The sequence below is a fragment of the Anomalospiza imberbis genome, chromosome 14, assembly GCF_031753505.1.
Source record: "Anomalospiza imberbis isolate Cuckoo-Finch-1a 21T00152 chromosome 14, ASM3175350v1, whole genome shotgun sequence".
NCBI classification, from domain to species: Eukaryota; Metazoa; Chordata; class Aves; order Passeriformes; family Viduidae; genus Anomalospiza; species Anomalospiza imberbis.
In genome coordinates this window covers 11,926,595-11,948,557 of record NC_089694.1, presented here as the reverse complement: position 1 = coordinate 11,948,557, position 21,963 = coordinate 11,926,595, and the positions used below count along the sequence as shown (strand labels likewise).

Sequence of the window (21,963 nt, the reverse complement as noted above, 5' to 3'; positions counted from 1 at the left end):
TCTCTTGCAGGTGGGTGTCCATGGCATTAGGATAGAGTTCATCAACGAGAAAGGATCAAAGCGCACGGCCACCTACTTACCGGAGGTTGCCAAGGAGCAAGGTCATTGTTGCACTTTATTTCATATGATCTGGTGAAGAATTTAACATGCCTGTAAATCTAAAATGCAGTATTTGACCTTGCACTGATGTCAGATGATGGAGCAGTGTTCAGTTGTAAGAAGACTCTTATATAAAATGCCAATTACATGCCTGTGTCAGTCTCCTAGGGCTTCAATGAACTGTAGCTGTTTTTTGAGCCAGCGTAGCTATAGGAAAATAAAACGTGCAGGGGTGGTACAGTGCTGTCAGCCAGGCTGACAGCTGGTAAAAGCTGCCAGTTTCTGTGTGGCTGCTAGGCTGGGATATAAGGGAGATGCAGAAGCTCTGTTAAGCATTGGCATGGCTGGGCAATTATCTTAACCGTGACTTATTCCTGATGATCAAGTTGTTTTTCAGTTAGGTACTTTCTGCTAGTACTCAATTGCTGTTACAAACACAGACTTCCCAGGGTTTTTAATGGATGGAAGGAAATTATTTTCAGTATGGAAGTACAAAAGAATGCTGTTAAAAGTCCCTTTTAACAGAGGCACAGACTTAAGTGAATTTAAAACACTAGAGTAGATTTTGTTGAACAGTCTTTTGCTGACTCTGAGCACTCACTATGTTTTTTTTATTTCCAAGGTTGATAGTGTGTCCCAGTCGTTTATAGTTTGCATTACTGCTGCTTTTTTTTTACCTTTTTATATATAAGTTTGCAAAGAGTTCTGCTGATATCTTTAGTGAGAATTCTTTTTAATTGATAATTCTGTTTCCAGATAATTTCATAAAAGTCTAGAGGTGTTACAAGCTTTTTTTAAAATTCAGGAATTGTGGAGGGAATGTGTCTAAATTTCTAAATAGTTTTAGTAGACCATGAATTGCAATCTGATTCTTTAAAGTCTGCAGAACTACTAATTTGTATTTTGTATGTGCCCAAATCTACTGTAGTTTTTGCAGGTTTTTTCATGTAACAATATGACTAATTATTGCATCTTTAGGAAATAACATGTCTAACAGATATCTAAAATATGAGAATTTTTTTAATAAATAGGAGGTTTGGATAGCATGAAGATTTTATTGAGAACAGTAATGAATCTGTATTTTAAATCCATCGCTTCTTTCCTTATTCAGACACCTATAACATACAGTTGTTCTAAAATCAGCCATATCTCTGAAAAGTGAAGTGATATTTATGAAGAAGTCTGATTTCAAGTTCTCTGCACATGTTCAACTAATAATTATTTTAAATGTTATACATAAATTTAGTTTCCCATATTGTTATAACCATTTATAATGTCTGAAGTGGCAGTGATACATGATCATACCTGAATGCTTTGGAAAAGTTTTGTTTTGTATCACACACCCAGTTTAGGACACTCGGGTAGGGTAGGTTCACTTTTAATATATTTCAGCTATTTGATGAAAAATGTATGTTGTTTGTAGAGTGAGCTGTGTGTGTAAAGAAATCCTAAATGTGGTATTTCCTTCAGCTCTTCTGAAGTAGGGAAGAACGTTTTGGTTTATCCCAAATGCCAGCAGAGCCCTTGCACTCTCAGCAGCACCACACACTGTACTGTGCTTTTGCAACATCTCTTCCTCTTGCTTCATTTCTCACTAATTTGTGCTACTGTAAAATTCAACAGGATGGGACCACATTCAAACCATAGATTCCTTGTTGAGGAAAGGAGGCTACAAAGCTCCGATTACTAATGAATTCAGGAAAACAATAAAGCTAACCAGGTATGCACTGGGATACCACACAGCCCTGTTGTAATGCTGGGAGGTGCTCCTTCCTGGTAAGTGCTCCTGCAGACGGTAATGGTGAACTCTCCTGGATGTATCATTCATGATTGCTTTGTTTTCACAAGAGCAGTGCAGACTTAGGAGAAGCTTTGCACAGGGATGAGTGGCACTAAGCTGGGAGTAAGAGGTGGCTGTTCAGTACCAGGGCACGAGATGTCAGGTACCTGCATAGTTGGGCTGATTACTCTGCACATTCACAGCAGTGTTTTAGCTCTGGCTTCTCACAGAGGGATTTTTGGCTGTAGTGGGCGTTCAGGGCTGTGGTTAACAGGGATTACTTGCTCTTGTTAGATTTACTTGGGCAGATGGTGTGTGGTGGGGCTGCTGCTGTATTGTCATGGAGACCCCTCAGATCCCTGATCTGCTGGATCCTCAGAGAAACCTTTGGGTTATGCCCTGTGGAGTGCAGGTTTGCCTAATCTTAAAATGTGAGACATGCAAGCCGTGCACTGCTTCAACAGCGAACGTACTAGTGGAACTGTGTCAGGGTATTCCCAGGAGTGAGGACAAGAATTTAATATTTTATTTCATACTAGTTCAGTTTGGTTTTGCTAATTTAATAAAACGTGTTCTTGAGGGCTCCTTAGCGTGTGGCAGCCAAGGTATGTCAGAATTAGCAGCAGATACTCTGCCCATAATACTGTCCTTAGGTGGTGAAGTGTAGAGTCTGTATGAATTTCTGTAGGAGTGGTTTAAAGCTATTTATTTGTATAAGCCTGCAGTGTAAAACGACTGCTGAACTCCAGTTATTTAGTCATGCATGGAGAAATAGGATTTTTTGAAATCTTAGGTTATAAGGAAGCTTTGACCATTTGTCTTCTTCAAGGAGATAAAGACTTTGGGTCTCAATGAATGTTTGGAATTCTGGATTCTTGTAGGAACCTAACTACTGTGGAGTAGCTCTGAGTAAGGGAAACATTTTATTCTGAAGGTTAAATTAGGGAGGAAGGATTTACAGAAACCAGCTAAATATCCAAGTGCAGAACCCCAGTCTCCCTTTAATTTATTTCAGCTATACAACTTGTTATCTTATTTTCAAAAAGAATATTTAAAAATAGTATCTGGAGATAGCTGAGGGCAAGAGTAATAATGCAATAAATCATTTCTGTTCACCTCAGCCTCAATCTTAGCACGCATTTTCTTCCTGCTGCATGATTTGGCTTGGAGCAATGGCATGGAGCACAAAACAAGAAACCCCTAAAGTTCACCCCCACTCCTCCCCAAAACCCCGCAAAAAGCCTTATATTTAGTGTAATTAAGCTCACAATAATGAAACTGGTTCCACAGTCAATTGCCTGATAAGTGAAATGAACAAACCATAATTTTTTAATGTTCAGTGAAAGGGAGTTTTTGACTGCCTGTTTTACTTGCTTTGTTGCTTAAAATCTCAGATACTGCTGACAGATTAGAGACAGTATTATTAAAATAGTAATTGTTTTCCAGCATCAGACAACCTGGTTTAGAACCTCATTTTAATAATTTATTGTCATAAATGCAAATATCTATTGGAGGAGCGAATAAGGGCTTTTAACTTCTTTTTCAAGTCTTCTGAATTAAAGTAAACATCCTATGTGTGTGAAGAAAGCTTTAGGCAGATCATGAGTCTGTCACTCCCTTCAGGTTCACACCCAGCAGTTCTGGCCATGTTTTGAAAGAGCTAAACAGTGGCACAGAGGGACTCGGAGCAGTCAGAGGGGTCTGGAATGCAGAGGTCACAGCTGGGGGTTCTCTGCCACCTGCAGAGCTGTGCAGGGGCTGTGCAGCTGCCCTGATGGTGCACACTGTTACCTGCAGAGCCCCTCGTTATTTCCCGTGGGGGGAATTCCGCTGGCTGGGCGCCACGTACCATCCCACGGATTCCAGAAGAGCTGCTGCTTTCTCTGCAAGGCCCAGCAGCCACTGGTTCCTTGTGTTCCTCATTGTCAGACAATACTGATGCAGATGTATTCAGAATATTTGTTGTCAGGACCTGGATTCTGCTTTTAGTTACATGGAGCTGGGCGATGTTCTTGTGGGACTGTTCTTCATTATTTTTCAACTGATTTGGGAGTCAGGAGAGGTCCCAGTCAAGTGGAAGCTGGCAAATGTTGTTCCATTTGGAAGAAGGAAGATCCTTGTTATTACAGGTCTGCCGGTCTCACTTCAATGCCTGGTAAAATTAGTCTGGTGCCTCTCTGTGAAGACATCAAACTCTAGAGTGTGATGAGAAGAAAGTGACCAGAAATAGTGAAAGGCCTCGAGGGCAAGACTCAGGAGGAGTAACTGAGGTCATGTTTTGTTCAGGTTGGAGAGGGCTGAGAAAGACCTCATTGGAGTCTACAGGTTCCTTGTGGGGGTAGTGGAGCAGAGCTTCTTACCTCCTCTTTCAGGTGACCAGCAATAGAACATAAGGGAAGGGAATGAAGCTGCCTCAGGGGAAGTTCAGGCTGGACATTAGGAGAATACTCTTTACTGAGAAGGTAGTCAGGCACTGGAAGAAGCTGTCCAGGGTCATGGCATCAAGCCTGGTGGCGGCCAAGGGGTGTCTGAGCAATGCTTTTAACCATATGGTTTCGTTTTAGGTAGTTGCGTGAGGAATAGGGAGTTGGACTCTGTTCATGATGGGTCCCTTCCAACTGGAGATATTCTGTGATTCTAGTCTAAAAAGAATGTAACTATATTTAATGTAGCTAGGATAATTTTAAAAGAAGAATTTGGCAGACAGTTGATACTGATTGTTTAAAAACAGCCCAAAAGTCTACAGTGCTTGTTTATGGTTTTTCCTACTATATTTTTGTAGAGGGTTGGCTGAAGCTACAGGACATTATCTTTTCCCTCTACCTCAACCAACATAGTAGCCAACCATTTTTAACAATTCTGTTTGCTTAAAGTATTTTTTCATAAGTAGTTAACATTGTGATTTATCACATGATTCAGGAAATGACCCTGACAATTGTGGCAGTTCCCTTGTGCAGCTGAAGTCAGTCTTATTCCCAGCATCAGAAGTACAGAGCTCTTTCCACTACACAAACCAGCAGTGCAGCATTTCTGGTGCTCCTTGCAGCTTCCTGGTAGCAGTTCCTGAATTGGCCTCTCTGCTCTTTGCCAGGTACCGCAGTGAGAAGATGACGATGAGCTACACAGAGTACCTTGCCCATCGTCAGCATCATCACTTCCAGAATGGTATTGGGCACCCCCTTCCACCATACAACCATTATTCCTGACACTGAGCCGCATGACCAGTCACTGGACCTCTCTGCAGACCTCTTCCCAGGAGACCCTGCCCCTTCTTGGTCTAGCTATCTCTATTACTGTACCATTTTATGATGATAGTTTCCGTTGCCATGTTGAGGCTCCTTGGTTGGTTCAGCTCATCATGGCAACGGGAGGGAAAACTGCATTACTACAAAGATCCCATACCTTTTTATTATTGATTCACTGCAGATTTTTTTGCAGCATATACCCTTGGGTTTTTTATGAAAATTTAAATTTCTACTTCAGTAACATTGAATTATATCAATCAAGGCTTTCTGTAACTGTGGATGGAAGGAAGAGTTTAGGGATTGCAGTTAGGGATGCTTTGCTTAGCAAAAAAGGCTTTCATGGCTTTTGCATTAATGGGTGTGATAGGGAATGAAACATATCAGATTCAGGTATTGAAGTAGACAATGAATTGCATTTTCATAACATTCTTAATGACGTTGTGTGTACAATATCTCACCTTCACAGTAAAGATTCCATGTAGCTCTGTACAGGATCTCCAGATCCAGCACAAACAGCTGGAGCACCAAGGCTGACATACAAAATGCATTTTTGGGATGAAGAGAAGCAACTCATGTACATCGAGAGGTGATGTTTAACATGGCAGCATTTTCAGAATCAAGTGGCCTAAATGATTTGGGCACACTCCAATCCAGGACCCTTTTGTGTCCCATCCTGTGCTGGGAATCACAGGCAGCCCAGGCCTGTCAGGAGGAGTCACGAGAATGCATTTGTAATGAGACGATGCCTTTCTGATGACTCAAATTAGGAGTGACATTTGTATCCTAAAAACAGATTGGTGAGTAGCAGATGCCATATTGGGAAGGAAATGGATTTAGATTTTAGTGCCTTTGACTATAACATAATTATATACATCTATAAAAAATTCATAGAAAACATATACTCCAGACATTTTAGCAAACCCTGTTGAGGCTGCTTTGGCATCAAGGTTTTGGACACTTTTTTTTTTTCTCTTTAAAGTGAGATTTATTTTTTTTAATTAGCAAATGTATTTTGGAAAAGAGAAATCCCTGTTTTGTTCTTTATCTGCTCTTGAACTTACCGAGTTTTATCAAGTCATGAATAGTTGGATCAAGTTAACTTTTGTTTAATAAAAGAAAAAAGACTGTTGTGAGAGAGCCAGGACAAGTATGCCATAATGTTACGTTTTCATCTGTTGCAGGAATAGTGCTTGAGAGCTGTAAGTACTGTGTAATAATTCTGATACCCCTCCACACGGTAGAAGAAAGAAAACCATTGGAACTTTTTCCTGCTGTAAAAATAGGATTTAGTAAAAGGTATGTGTGGTCTGTTTGCAAGGCCAGTCGATGGCAGGAGCTCACTGCTTCCTCCTGGGCCTGCAGAACTCCCACTGCTGCCTGTTGCAGCACAGGCCACCCGTTACAGAAAAGATCTTCCTAATCGTAGTGACTAAACCACAGTAAGCAGAAATTCCAGTTACTTTGAATAATGAATGTTTGTAAGTACATAGATATATAAAAATCAAATAGATAAAATTCAGTTTTACAGAAAAATTGGATTAGCTGTAAAAGTGTTTCAATAGGGTTTCAAAGTCGGATAAGGATAAATTATGCTCATCCCTTGTGTGAGGTTAGGTGTGCCACTTAATTTCTATGGAGGTTCTTGTAGAAGGTCTTTGGTATTCCTTCATCCACAGCATTAATGTCCAAATATTACCATTTTCAGTTGCGATGCCTTAATTTTTAAGCAGAGGGCCTGAAATTTCAGGAGCCAAGAGATGCCAGCCAGAAGCTGCAAAAATTAGTAGATGTTTATACAGAGGCTATTTTGGATGATACTGTTGTCTTGTTTCTACTTGGGGAACACTTTTAGATTAATTAGTCTTCAAGTGGAAACGTGAACAAGTGGCTACCTGATAAGAGTTGTGTTGGTTTTTTTCCTTGCCCTTATAGGGAACCTGAGCACAAACTGAATCATTCTGCTGCGAAAAAAAGTCATCCAACCCCATCTTTATCTGTCATCTCGTTACAGCTCGCTCGTGCTTCTGCATGAGCTCATTGTTAGAAGTTTTTTAAAAAGATCTATTATATATAAAAATATATATGTATTGAAAGGTGCTAATCAACCTCAAGAAGGTCACGTGACTGGTCATGCGGATCTAAAATCATATCAGATTTTTTAAGAAATCTTCGATATATGCAGATGTTATACAGAATTTCTTACCAGTGTAATAATGATATACTGATGAATAAACAATCCTGCAGGATTTTAAGGACAAGGTCAGCAATACTTCCCACCATGGCTTGGGGGAGAAAAGGATAGTTTTGTCTCCTTTTTGTATACAGCATAATGCACAATGCATTTTTGTCTATCTCTTAGTAGCTGTTGCTTAAAAATATAGTTCAAGGGTGTTATACAAACTGTAAAGGTGTGCTTTTGAACCGAGCTCATGCCAGACCCTTCTGGACCAGAGTTTTGTATCACTAATTTAAAAACTGTTACAGAGTCTGTGGTCAATCAGATTGTATGATTTTTTTTTTATTTAAGATTGGAATAATCAGTCTACCTACAGTGTTTCTAGGGCACCTACCTCCTCAGCACACTGTGCTGAACTGCTGCAGATTGTTTCTCTGTAATTGTGGGATTCTTTGTTCCAAACGTGCAGCTCACTGTGACATGCACTGGCACAGAATAGGTCTGTTTGCTTCAAGCTGATCAGCAATTGCTCTCACACATGTCATTCCCTCGTAGTTACAGTTAGTAGCTTTTAGCTGTATTGTTGGGGTTAGCTACAGATTTGTTTTTGTTTGGGGTACTTTATAGAAATTAAGGTACAACCAAGTAGCTTATTTCACTGTTTGTTAAGTTGAAATGCTGTTGGGTTTTTTTTATGAGCACTACTCAGTTTGCCTTATTCCATTGAAGAGATTGCTGGTTGGTTTTTTTTTTTTCATTCTCTTGCCTAATGTTCCTAAAAACTCTGTTCTGTAAACTGAGTTAGACAACCAAACCATAGACTTGACACGAAGCTGTTACGTGGTGATGCTTCAAGTGTCCTTCCTGCTGCCATCCCAGCGGATGCTGCTCCGGCAGGGGTGGACGCTCCGGTCCTGACCTCAGCCCCGCTCTGGAACCAAGGTGGGCACAGCCCTGGCACACCTGGAGTTTGTATATGGACCTCTACTTGTCTTCAACTGTGCGGGTTTTTAAAACTGTTGTCTGGAGTAGGTTACATCTCTTATGTGTGTTAGATCGAACCAAAGAAGCCTCCAGCCATGCCCAAATGCTGCTCCTAAAGCCTGCCTTCCAGTCCTTACAAAATCCCTGCAGGATTAAATGTGTTAACTTTTTTATTTTTGTACAGTTTCTAACTGATTTTTGCTAGTGATGTTAATTGAATTAAGTTTATTTGGGGAGTCTGAGTGTCTCCTCCATTTAAATAAACTGGTGACTTTCATTTTATGTTAAAAAAAAAAAAAAAAGTTAAAAAAAAAAAAAAGAGAAACCCAAAGTGTGCCTCTCAGATTTAAGGGTTTCTGCTTACATTTATTCTCAAGACCAGCAATGATTCTTTATATACAAAGATATGTTTTCCTCATTTTTTATTACTGTTAAAGAAAAAAAAAATAAAAAAGAAAAACCTCTTTCTTTGCTCTGGACTCAGTAATTGCGCTGGTACATAAACGCACTGAGAAAACAAACTTTTGTTTGAAACTTTTGTAACAACTTATGACTGTTTTTGTATATCAAAGTTGATTCTTTTCAAGATATTTGGATCTAGTTTCTAAGTTATTTTAGTGTTTTATATGTTACAAAAAAAGAAAACAAACTTACTTTAAATTGTTCACCAGCATCTTGAGTTATCTTCAATGCCATGGTGACACACGGTGGGCTTAGAGCTACCTGGAGTAGCTTGTAAGGCCTCGGTCTTTTCCTTCCTTCCTTAGCAACTCAATTGATTACAGTAATATCACAGATTACCTGAACCCCCTTCCTTTATAACTAGATCCTTCTTCCTTCCACATTTAATTGCTATTAGTGTGAAGAAACTGTTGAAATGGGCATTTTAATATAAGTACGGCTTAAAAAGAGAAAAATGAGGAAAAAGAAAAAAAAATGCTAGAAGGTTATCTGTGGGTCTGTGAGATATGGCTGTGGAAAGATATTGTAGTAGTTTTAACACTATTGTTATTACCTTTTAAATCATTTACCCAATAAAATAAGGAAAAAGAATCACCATTTCTTTTCATGTCTCTCTGCTTGACTGTGTGGGCTCGGTTAATGTTTTTATTGAAGCATTTTTACCTGGTGTTAATGTTAAAGGCTAATGGTGTGTTAGAAATATTTTCCTGTCTTTCCCTTTTGTCTGCTGTAGGAACAAACTGGGGACAGGTACGTGCAGCTTTCACTAAACACTCCCAGTGAAATCACCATTTATATCAGCTGCAGTTATTTGTCTCAGTATATTCATCAGTATTTATATAAATTGCCATTTCAGTTTTACACTTCTTGTCTAACTTTACACATGGAATTCTGTCCAGGCCTGAGCTCCCTCCTGTGAGAGGCAGAAATGGTTTCAATCTTTTGAAGCAAAACTTCTTTGCAGAACCAATTATACTGGTGTCAGCAACACAGCACCAGTACCCCTTAACAGCCAGATTGTTCAACAGTGCATTGTGCCAGTGTGTATTGAAGAATCTCTGTCAAAGCAGCAGCGCAGCTGATGCCAAAATCGAGCTGGAGAACTCTGCTCCCTCAGCCAAATTCTTGGTGCACTGAGACACTTTCTACTGAGTCTGAGTTAAAGGGAGCATATTTCCTCTGTAGGATAATTCCTGAGACAAAGCATTCCATCTCCCTGGAACTCAGCTCTGAGTTTGGAAGGGCTTTGTTTGCCTCATGCTGTATTAATAGCTCTGCTGGCTGTAGATGCAGTGCCTTTGAAAGCAGAGCAGTAGAATCCACGTAACCTTTGGATTTGAAGTCTGATGCAGCCATTCCTTCACTTGCTATGAAGCTTTGATTTAGGAGATTAACAGACATCTGAAGGGAAACCTGCCTGGGGAAATACTAAACCTAATCTAAAACCCTGAGGCCATTGAAAGGCAGAGCTAGTTACCACTTCCTACAATGAGTTTCCACTCTTCTCACTGCTTTAGCCAGCTCTCCAATTCCCATGCTGTAAAAATCAAACCAAGCCAGTAGCATTAAGGGTGTTTCAGATGTAGAAACTTGCTTATTCTTATATATTTGTGGGTATTAAACAATAAAAGGCTGATTTGCAGTTAGTTACAGAGGGCTGCTGACAGTAATCAGCAGTGCCTGCAATGGGAAATTGCTGCTTGGTTCAGCTCAGGCTGCCATACAGCACTTCACACTGGATTTCTACTTAAGCTGTTCCATCAGTCTTTATACTCTTCCAGAGAAACGAAGCTGACGAATTGGTTCTTTTCCCCAGCCACATGAAAAATTGAATCCTCTGCAATGGATATATTATAATACAGGGTGGGCACATCCAGTATGTTCTTTTTCCAAGAACAGTATTTGCCAAGAACTGAACACAAGGCAATAACCTGCTTGTCTGAGATGTGCTGGGTCACAAGGATACATTTAACTATGCTGCACTCATGTTTATTACAGCCAGAAGCATTTGCAAAGTACATTAAAAGTACTTTGCCATCCTGTGATGTGGGGCTGAGTGCAGTTCTCAGCAGCTTTCTGAACAAAGGTGTGAGCTGAAAACTTCTGTGCATGTTCTCCCCTTTCTGCTGAAGTGCTGTGAAATGGGAATTACAGGACATTGCCCAGGCTGGGGTAGGAACAGTGAGGAAGCGTGGAGAAAGCATCCTTTGTACTGTAACAGTTTCCTGAGCTCTGCACCTGAAAGACAAGGACAGGTCCTATTTAAACAGTGATTAAAGGATTTATACCCTGCAGTGAGCTCTGCTAAACTGCTATTGACTGACAGGTAACAGGCACAAAGTCAGACTGAACTGCTTAGAATTCCAGAAATCCCAGTACCCATTGTTCTCCCAGGAACTGCTGTGTGCAAGGTAGACAACATCAGGCTGTACAGACTGTTTCAGACAGGAGCCTCCATCTTCTTACCTGATTTATAAAGAGCCAATATTATGTGCTTCTGTGATTCTTGCCTAGTTATCAAAAGTCCTAAGCAAGACAGACTCAGACCTGGCACAATTAGACTGATAACAAATCTATCCAGTATCCAGTAAAATGCATTTATTTGTTTTAATTCCAAGGTTTAACAACTATTTGCCCAATGATCTGGACTTGGGGCACAACAACAAAAAAGCCCACCAGAGCAAAATACAAAAACAAGTACACAAATTACCCCTTATTTGTAAATGTTACCTCATAACCAAAGTTTAGCACATTAAAAAGTTTACAAAATTTGTAACACTCTTACAAATTATTCAGAACTAACAGCATATGTGGCAGTTGAGCCCATCCACATCCCTTTCCAACCCATTCTGTGCCTGGATAATGCCATGGTGGGACTAGAGTGTGGGGTAAGCAGCCCTGCAGGTTCCTGCAGCCCCCTGGTGCTCCAGCCCAGCCCCTGGCACAGGATGGTCTGGGAGAGTGGGGTGTGCTCACTGCTCTGCCTACTGTGTCCTCTGCAGCATTGGCATAATGACTCAGGAAATGCAGAAATAGTTTTTAAAAGTACAAAACTGACCCTGAAGAAAAATAAAATTATTTATAAAACAGCTTGGCTTTGACTAAGTTACACCAACAGCTGCAAGAGAGATTTACAGCAATATCACTTGGAAGTACAAGGTCACAAAAATCAACAGGTTTGTTAGGAGTCCTGTCACTGTAGAACTGAAAACACAAAAGCTAACCTGTCTGCCTGCAGAAACCTCCCACCAGGGCTGACGTACACCCTTCTTCCTGGGTTTTGGCTTTATCAGAGCTTTGTTAACTATAAAGATTAATTTAATTCCTAAGGATCCACCTAGAGTGCAGCAATTGTGACACTGAAGAAAACACCACAACTCTATGTTTCATTAGCTATGGATGCATAGAAAACAAAGGCTTCTGGTTTAGATGCAAGATTTAGGACATAAAAGTACAGTCAGTTAACAGTTGCAAATAGCCATTTCTGAAAAATAAAATTGAAGTTTATAAAATTATCTCAAATATACAGAAATATCAAAACTCTGTGGCCAGAAACAGAAACCTACTATTAGGTGCTCTCTGACCTCAAGGTCTGACTGGACTGCAAATGGACTGACATTTCCCGTTTCCCAGGCTCACCAAGGCAGCAGCAGCTGCTCAAGCACACGTAAGTTTTGCATATGGGCAGCATCTTTGAACTGAACCAAAACCTGCTCCAGTTGGTTTTTCATCAATTTACAAACACATGGGCACAAGATATTCATTTGCACCTTTCAAAATAAACGATGTAAATTCTCCTTTGGTGCTTAAAAGAGGAAGTTAAACAAATAGATCCAGCTCAGACACTGTACAGTGTCCGAATCCCTGGGAAAAGAGCGCTGCGGGGATCCTGGACAGCTGAAGCCATGGCACAAGTTGGTGGAGGCAGAAATGTTACTGGTTTACGTCTGTTTTGAGGGACTACTTACTCCAAGGCTGCATAAACAAACCCATCAGTAAAGAGGTTTATTATAGCTAATAGTGCTTCATTCATGGGTACACTTGGAGGGAAATGCAGCCAGTGGCAGCTGGAGTAATGAGTTTGCTTAACTCCTTGTTTCTTTTGAAATGCCTACAATACTTACACTTGGAGGGCTCTGTTCAGACCCCTTAACCCATATCAGCATCTCTGAAGGCCAGGCAGTGGCACTGCACAAGAATTTTTTGGGGTACTCTGGCCAGCAAATGAAGCCACTCTGGGGTAAGATTTTACACTCTGCTTCAGCTGCTGCTGCTGGGAACAGCTGTCTGGCCGTGCAGCCCCACTCCTGCTCTGCCCCACTGCCACTGCTGCTGAAATTCCCAGTGCCATGACACATTTGGGCACATTTGACCAGGAGGCCCAGGACAGCCCTTTCATTTGTGCATTGCACTGCAGCACTGTAAAATATCAGCAGGTACTGGGCAACAGCCTCAAGTTATCTTGGCATGGATTGAGTGTGTAACACCCCAGGAGAGAATGCAATTACCCCCAAGAACAGCAGTAAAGTTTTATGCTTTCATTTCCAGCATAAATAAGCATAAAGCAACAAAATAAATCTGTATAATGTAACTTCCTATAAAATAAACCATTCGGGGGAAAGAAATACCAGCCTCTGCCAGGGAAAACAACCAATAACTGCTATAGAGATGAAGTACTCTGCTTTCCCATTTCCTGCACATATGGCAAGCTCTGGCTAATGCATATTCCCAGCAGATACCAGAGATAGGTGAGGAATGAAGGATGTGAAGTTCCATGACACAAGCTTCAGAAGCTTTTTCCTTTTCTGCTCCCATTCTGACTTGTCCTTCCCCTTGTGTGGAGCCTGTCTCAGCTACACTGGTGCAGTTTTGAGTGGTGGGTCACCATAGATCAACATGAAGTTCTAAAAGCCTTCAAAGAAGGGCATGGGGAAGGAGGGAATAATTTTAAGTTTTGGGCCTGTCACTACAGGAAAGTCACTGAGGCTCTGAAGCACATCCAAAGCAAAGCATTAGAGCTGGGTAAGGGTCTGGAGCACACATCTAAGGAATGGCTGAGCGTGTTTAGCCTGGGGAAAAGGAGGCTCAGGGTGGACTTTGTCACTCTGCAACTGCCTGAAAGGAGGATGGGGGTCAGCCTCTTCTCCCAGGAAATAAAACAACATGACAAGAGGAAACAGCCTCAAGTGGCACCAGGGAAAGTCTAAATTGGACATTAGGAAAAATTTCATCACCAGAAGAGTTATCAAGCCTTGAATGCCCAGGGAAGTGGTGGACTCACCACCCCTGGAGGGGTTTAAATGACGTGTAGGTGTGGCACCTGGGGATAAGGGTTAGTGGTGGGCTCAGCAGTGCTGGGTTAATGCTTGGTTTGATGAACTCACAGGTTTTCTCCAACCTAAATGATTCTGTTCTAACTCAACCAGCCTTACTGATTCTGCACAACAACAAAGAAGCAACAGCCAAAGTTCAAAAGGTGAAGGTTGCACTGCCTGCCTTCCCACCTGACTCCAGCTGCACCATTTCATTCCTTCACTGCAGCTCCAGTGCTTCTAAAATCCTTACTGAGTGCAGTCATTGGTTACCTCTCTACTTTTTTGCCTTGTTCAATGAGATATTTTCGCAGCTTAAATTGGTATGAAAGATGCAACAAGCTCCAGAACGTGCCCACAACAAGGCTTAGAAGGGCAGTACAAGTACCCCACTGGCTCTGATGAGCAGCTCCATCAGCAAACTCCATGTGGTGAATTTACACCTCGAATTTCTGTGTGACTGGAAACAACTGGAGCAGCCTAAGAGGGAAAAGCACAGGTGGGCCAGTAACCACCAGGGAGGGAGGGAGGGCAGGGGCAACACTCCCAGCAGCTCTGCACCAGGAATCCCTTTCCACTGCCCAGGGATGGCCCTGTCAGCTCTGTTCACATTCCAGCTACTGAATTTTAAGTCAGCCAGAAGATTCTGCAAATTCTGCTTTCCAAGCAAAGAGCCTGCACTGAGTGAGACACCTGAGCTCATTTAAATGCTCCTGCAGTTTTAATTGACCAGAGGCAGTCAATGGTGGCAAACAGCAGCTGCTTTATACTTGTTTGGAATGCCCTGAAGCAGATGATTACAGATAGGAAATGCTATAGTTTAAAAAAGGAAAAAAGAAAAGGCTCCTACTTAAAGAAGTGCTTCCAGTAACTACAATATCCTGACAGGAAAAAAAAAAAAAAGGGAAGATGCTATAAAAAAAAGGCAATTAAAAAAAAACCCAAAACCAGAAACCGTAAGTTAAGCAAATAAAACAAATAATAATGCTAAATAGTATTTGCAAAATTTGTCTAAAGTCCTTCTATTGTAATACTAACACCAGCTGTATATGCCTGAGGGATAGTTTAGGTACATGCTGCATGTTCTCAAGTTGTGAGCATACAGTATATTTTTTATATATACACACACATACAGCAAGGCATGGAAGAATGTCAGAAACCAATTTGTAAATCAGAATATGGGACAATGTATTTCTGATTGAGGTGTACTTTTTAAAATCATATGGAGTAAAAACATTTGAAGTAGCCACTTGTTCCTTCACCAAAGAAATTTTTTTCTTTTTTAAGGAAAAAAAAAAGAGTCAACTTACTTTTGCTTCCTGAGGTATAAACATCTGTACCTTAACTTCAGCACATACCTTCAGGTGATCCAGCTGGAGGAGGTATGATGGTTTTGGTTTATCTTACAAGTCACAGCTTTGACAACACAATGAATCTATAATTTCCCCCAAACTTCTGTACAAGAAAAGCCTGCAGCCCTGAAACACAACAGTCCACATAATGGGCTCACAATTCTGGAAGAACACAGTCAGGATTTTCCATCTTTCTGCCCAATGGTTTCTCCTCCTGCAAAATTTGAGCAGGTACACACAGTTTGATCATTCTGCCCATCTACATCCTGTTCTCCAAAAGACATATTGATGGGTCACACTACTAAGCTGGAACATGCCCTTTGCAGTAGAGGCCTGCACTGATTTGAAATTCCTTTTTATACCTGTATTTGAAAATCAATACACATGATACAGCAGAGCAGTAGGGAGAGAAGAGTTTCATTTGGTTTCTTCACCAACCAAAGTCTGGTCAGTGAGGATCAGCATAGATGAAGCAGGAATGTTTCAAAAGCTACTAAGTATAAAAAAACCCAAAACCCCTGATGTTTACATTGGAATTTGTATCTCCACTCCTTCTCCAGTCTAAGGTAAGTGAAAAAAAACCATTTTGTTCAAAGTCAGGACAGAACAGTGGATGCAATATCTTATCATGGCCTATACGTAACATGGTCTTTAGAAATTATTTCAACATTGTTTTTTTTTTCCCTTACCAAAATAAAAGCACCTCCAAAGCATCATGATGGGACTTCACTAGATAGGTACTTATCCACTGCAGCTTAGAAATTAAGTAGTTGATTAATTTTTTTTAATGAGTTATTGTTCCCCAACATTTTCAACCAGCTTCAGGAAAATACAGTAGAACCTCACTGTTTAGCACTTCTGATTGGAAGATTAAGTGTGCATGATTTCCTGTGACTATTTTGAACATTCAAGCTGTACGAGTTAAGCCAGGTGATGCAGTTCAGCATGTTGGTTCACATCAGAGGAGTGCTACAATTCAGCATTATTTCCTATCCTAGAAGTGTACAATTGTTTAATAGAAAATGAGTCAAAACGAGGTAGCACTGCCACTCTCTCTGCTGGAATGTGGACAGGTCCTGGCCTAATTTTAAATGGTGGCTTAGCAAGATTCTACTGTAATCTATACAAAATGTATAAAACATGAACCTTCCCCAGAATAAGGCCACTAATTTTGCCATTGGCAATAGGCAGTGAGAAACAGCAGGTAAAAAAACCTCACTTCATTACAGAGGTGGTTTTGAGGCAAAAAACTGTGGGAAGAAGTATAAAGCCATTGTCCTCTCATCCCCCCTCTTTGTTTTCCAGTATATCTCTGCTTCCTGTATGAACTACTCTGTGGGGAGAAATTTCAGTCTATTTTCTTAGCTGGGAGTCTAAGCAAGTCCATGCTCCATTTGAAGGTGGGGACAGCAGTGTGAAACAGCAGGATTATGAGTTTCCCATGAGTCATGGTCATGACAGTCTGATGTCCAGATGCCCAGATTCGGTACCAGGGCCCATAAAAAGGATCTGAGATGGCTGGGCACAACATGTTGTTCAAATTCACTTCTGTAACCTGAGGAAGCAACAATAAATTTATCAATTAACAATATTTTTATCTTGCACTGATTCACCCAAAAACAGTGAAAATTTAGAGAATTACAATAATCAAAAATGTTCAGGTGACACACATTTGCTCAATACGAGTAGGGCAGCTTTCAGAAAAAAAGCAGATCCAAATTCCATTGTGTATTTAATAAATGGATTTATGCAGGTACATAACCAATCTATGCACTATTTTACCAGTACTTGCAAGATATAAGATACAAATGCTGGTTAGAACATGCAATTTGCATACAAGTAGCCTTATTAAAAATTTGCATGCAAGTTGTCTTATGCATGTAGACCTGGACATTCAAACTACTCAGTGTTTTTACTCTGAAAGTACTTGCAGACTATCCATTTATTAACCTGGGTTTACTTACCAATCCCAGGATCTGCAAGATGCTAAAATGATACACAAACATAAACCCCGTGGATAAAAGAGCCCACCAGAAATTGCAGAGCGGTTCAGGGGTGTAGATACCTTGAAAAGAAAGGAATACATTAATGTTCAGCTGCACTGCTGTGCCCATCACACTCTCAATGAATAATCCTCTGTCTCCTGGAAGTCAGGACATCTGGCTTGAGCTGATAACCTCCTCAATATCATTATAGTAATTAATATTTGAGAGCTTTATTTCTTACCTGAAGCAACCTGATCAGCTTCCTCCTCCTTGTCCAGCAGTGAAATGTACAATATGTTACCTCACTAAATCTATTTTTCACCAATATCAATGATTTTTATTTCATTCTTCCTTCTACCACAGAAGTAATAATGCAATAATGGTGTACAATGAATCTTTCAAAAATCAGGTTATTTATACTTAAATACCTGATTCTTGCAGGGATTATGATTTCAGCATGCACAGAACTGACTTAGGCAGCAGCAGATCCTGCACAGCCTTTATTAGAGCACAGCTTAATTATTATTTCCTAATTTTATGGTTGTTTAACAACTATTGAAAAGGAACTTGCACCAATAATGCCAAGGAACAGAAAAGCTGTATCAGGTAGTCAATCCATTAATGACAGGCTGTGCTTTTAAATGAAAGCTGCTTTGGAGATATTTTCAGCTATACTCTACAAACAGTTTTATAATCAGTAGATATCACAGATACTGTAAAATACTTTTTTCCCTTGAAATGAAGTAGCAGATACATTATTCCAACCTTTTCCTACCCTCTCAAAACCAGGCTTTACTAACAAAACACAATGTTCCCTGATCTAGAATGTACCAAGGAAATCAGATTTAATAAAAATACTCACAGATACAAGACTATCTTGGGAATTAAATATTCAAATTTCATATGATAAGAACAAAACCAGTCTACAGAGTTCTCTAGACTCTTGCTAGCAGACATGAAAATTGCACTGTAAGATATGTAGAAAAATATTACTTTCCTTATGACTTTAATAACAAACTCAGAACATGAAGGAAAGATGCACAATGTCATGCTGTTTGGCTGCTGTAAGAGTTTCAGAGGATTATAAAAACACTGGCAATTTTATCTGCCTTTATCTGCTCTCTGATCCATTAGATATTATTAAATACTGAAACATGTATCCAGTACTCAAAGGAGAGCTTAGAGCACAGAGTGCAATATTGATACTGCCCTTGCTAGCCAGCACACTCAGTAATTACCAGGAAGTAATGAAAGACTTCAGCATACACTGTACAGGGCTACTGGGAACTTAAATAACTCCACATGCAGGGCAGCTACCACAGCACCCACCAGACCACAGCTGCTATGAAAATGCCTGTGGATGGCATCCTGTGGAGATAAATACATGTAACTGCTGCGACCATATCACTGTTTAATGCTGCATCCCAGCTCAGGTTTAAGGTCTCTAGAGCAATGCTTCCTCAAGATCTGTGGCCCTTTCAAAATTATTTTCTGTACAGTTTCCTTTCGTAATTTGCACCCATCATGCCAGTTCAAATTGATTTTGAAGTAGCTACCTGAAATAAGTTCAATTCACTAGCATTTTGTGAGTGCTATAGATTCAAAATCACAGACACGCTGCTGTCTAAAACTGCACATCCACACAGTGCCCACTGCCAAGAACACAAGTGCCATGCTGCTGCCTGCACAGGGTAAGACTGTGTGCGGGTGGGTGCCAGCAGCACACCTGCACCCCACACACCCCTCCTGGTTCTAGCAAGGAGCCAGCAGCAGTGTCATCACCCCAGGTACCTCTGCACACCATGGGTCAGGGAGCAGGCTGGGACCTGGGGAGCCCATGATACATTTGGGCACAGGAGTTACTTGGAATGCACAGGGCAACTTGTAAGGTTTCTTATGCAGTGGGAAGGTGAAGGCCAGAAGTGTCTGAACAGCAATTAAAACCAAAAGTAAAAGAGAACTCTACAGGAATCACTTTGAGTTGTGCAGGTAAAGGGAAAAAATCCCAACAGTAATTCTTGGGATGCACTTGGCAAGTGTGAGCTAAGAGCTGGCATCCTATTTAGAAAACAGTGCAGAAGTCTTGACTTAGCAATGATATTTATTAAACTCCATGGCCTGAAAACATCAGATAGGTGACCACCTTGAATATGGTTTTTCATTACAGAGCGAAGAGGAGGAGGAGGAATGAGCCTTGGTGTCAGAGTGCAGGAGATCATGGCTCTTTTTTTTGGCTGCACCAGCTTTAGGTGACCTGGTCAAGCTTTACAGAAACTCTTTGTACTCCCTCCTCTGCTCTAAAGAAAACACTGCTTGACTTGCAAAATTTATTTATATTGTCCTTGCAGTTTTAGGTGCATGTTTAACCTAGATACAAAACACAACATGAAATTTAAATAAGGTATCAAAGCAGCTCCCAGGAACTGGCTGAGCAGTGCTAAACCAAATTAGGTTTCTGTTGCCAGTTGCCTGTGTTATTTCAAAAGTATTTGACAAAACCTGGTGAGAGTCTAAAGGGGTAAGCACCCAGGAAAGCTAAAATACAGACACCTCCATTTCCAGGTGACTTACAGGGCAGGTAGGGTATAAATACTAATACAGGCAAGTGACCCCAACTATAAAATGAGACTGGAGGGAGAAAACAGTCATTAAAAGACCAAGGAAATTGCACAAGATGACAACACAGATCCATGGCACAATTTGGCTTTGAACCCAGGCTTCTCATGTCCAGCTTCAGTCTAATCAGGGAATGGTATTTCAAAGGTCCTTTAGCAGACCTGTTCAGGTTCCCCCAGCAAGGAATTTCCCTCTGCTACATCCTTTCTCTGTTGCAAAATTAAAAAAAAATACATCAGCAACTTTTGCTCTCTACAGATTTTTGGTCTTGCTTCCTACTAAAAATATCCCTCCTTATTAGACTTTGCAATCCTGAAAATAATGGTGTGATTTTCAGCAGTAGCACTATTTGAACATCAAAGGACAAAAAGGAAACAATGACCTCCACCCAAAACCGTTTTGGAGTACTCTAGATTCCACAGTGTGCTTTGGGAAACTAATTTTAAATCCATACCTGGGATATTTTCTGTACATTTCTCACTATATAAATACCCACTATAGATTTTATTACTCTAGCCCTGCTATTCAATGGATTGCTGTTTAATGGAGCAGTGTGGTCTATTTTCCATAGTACAGTCTGTTAAAAGAAAAACATAAACAGGAAAATTGAGAGCCAGCTGAGTGGCTGTTTGAAGGGCCTGTGTTGGCTTTGGCAAAAGATACTTGCTGCTTGCATAGGAAATCAATTTCAGTAGGTGGGAGCAGGGAGTTACTCTATTTATGAAGGATCATGGGCAGTTCTTATACATTAAGCACTGACAGAAATTTAGTCCAAGTGCCAGTCTGGCACTGATCTCATTCTCAAAAACACTCACTCCCCAGACAGCTGAGACCATTCCAAGCTGGGGCCATCTAGGTGAGCTGCATGTTTGCTCCTGTGTTGAAATAGCATGGCAGGGGATACCTCAGTTTAAACTGCACTTCATTACTTCAATAGCATTGATACAAAGGATTCCATATAGACTGAAGAGTTTGGGGTTCTTCATCTGCTTCTAAACAAGACTCTGTTGACCTTGAATATGCCAAGTTGATAATTTTGCCATCTAGGAAATGGAAGCATGGCTTTAAAAAACGAAGGATCAACAAAGAGATGCCATTTTTTTATACTGTTCCCTCCCTGCAATGTGCTAGCTAGGTCAAATGTTCTTATGAACTATTATTTTTATTCCAAATTCTCAATACACAGGCTTCTGAAAATTTGAACACAACTTAATAGAAAGCAATACTCCTTTTGTATTTCTGTGAAAATATAATGCGGGACAAAATTACTCCTCTGTTTGAATTAGAATCTAAATATAGTACAAATTTTTAATTTAGTAGGGTTTAAAATAATCTCTTTAATGTCTTGCTTTCATTCCCACTACATTTGATAGAGCTTTATGAGTTTTCCAGTGCTGCACACTCTCAGTCATCTTACAATTATAAGTAGACCTGCTTAATCCAAAACTCAGAGCAACTATTACAATTATTTCATTTTCAAGCTTACAAAAATATGTGAGCAAATTTGTTTTCCTTTTATTTCCCTTGATCAGAGGGTTAATTCCAGTTGAGTGGCCTATTGAGCTAGCCTAGAGATAAAACTTCCTTTCCAGGGGAAAACAGGAAAAAAAAAATGTTTTCAAGAGGATGATCCTGAAATCCATGTTTCCCCTACAGCTGTTCTGACTCCATGTGTAGGTTTCAAACTAGTACCTTATGCCAGGATGTTTCTGTTTCCCCTCAGTGCCAGCTACTCTCACCAGAACCAGCTCAGACAGAGCTCTTACACTACCTGCTTCTCTCAGGAATCATTTTTATATTCCATAAAGCAGCAGCAATAGCTCTTCCTCTACCTTCATATAGTAGCAGTTCTTCCAGATACTGGCACCTGCCCTTCTAAATTTCTCCGTCTCCTGGAGAGATATTTCATTTTTCAAACTAACTGTAACTGCCCAGTGCATAATGCTCAGAGG

The 21,963-nt window shown here is 40.5% G+C and overlaps 2 protein-coding genes across 7 annotated transcripts in view; one reads left to right on the top strand and one right to left on the bottom strand.

The window, feature by feature from the left end:
- Positions 1-9,337, top strand: part of AMMECR1 (AMMECR nuclear protein 1) — a 98,124-nt gene extending 88,787 nt beyond the window's left edge. For 4 of the 5 annotated variants that reach the window (XR_011004120.1, XM_068204933.1, XM_068204934.1 and 1 more), the window contains 3 exons: positions 11-101; positions 1,723-1,819; positions 4,971-9,337. Coding sequence is in view for 3 of the 5 variants with exons in the window: in XM_068204933.1 (XP_068061034.1) it covers positions 11-101; positions 1,723-1,819; positions 4,971-5,085 (303 nt within the window). In the remaining 2 variants the exon portion in view is untranslated. Of the gene's footprint in view, positions 1-10; positions 102-1,722; positions 1,820-4,970 lie in introns of those variants that run through there. The other variant, XR_011004122.1, reaches the window with a different exon arrangement.
- A 1,992-nt stretch (positions 9,338-11,329) lies between these two features.
- The window catches only part of TMEM164 (transmembrane protein 164), a 31,275-nt gene continuing 20,641 nt past the window's right edge, over positions 11,330-21,963 (bottom strand). For both annotated transcript variants that reach the window (XM_068204937.1, XM_068204938.1), the window contains 2 exons: positions 17,375-17,475; positions 11,330-16,965 (listed from right to left, as the gene is read on the bottom strand). In XM_068204937.1, the coding sequence (XP_068061038.1) occupies positions 16,759-16,965; positions 17,375-17,475 (308 nt within the window). In that variant the 3' untranslated portion in view covers positions 11,330-16,758. The remainder of the gene's footprint in view (positions 16,966-17,374; positions 17,476-21,963) is intronic.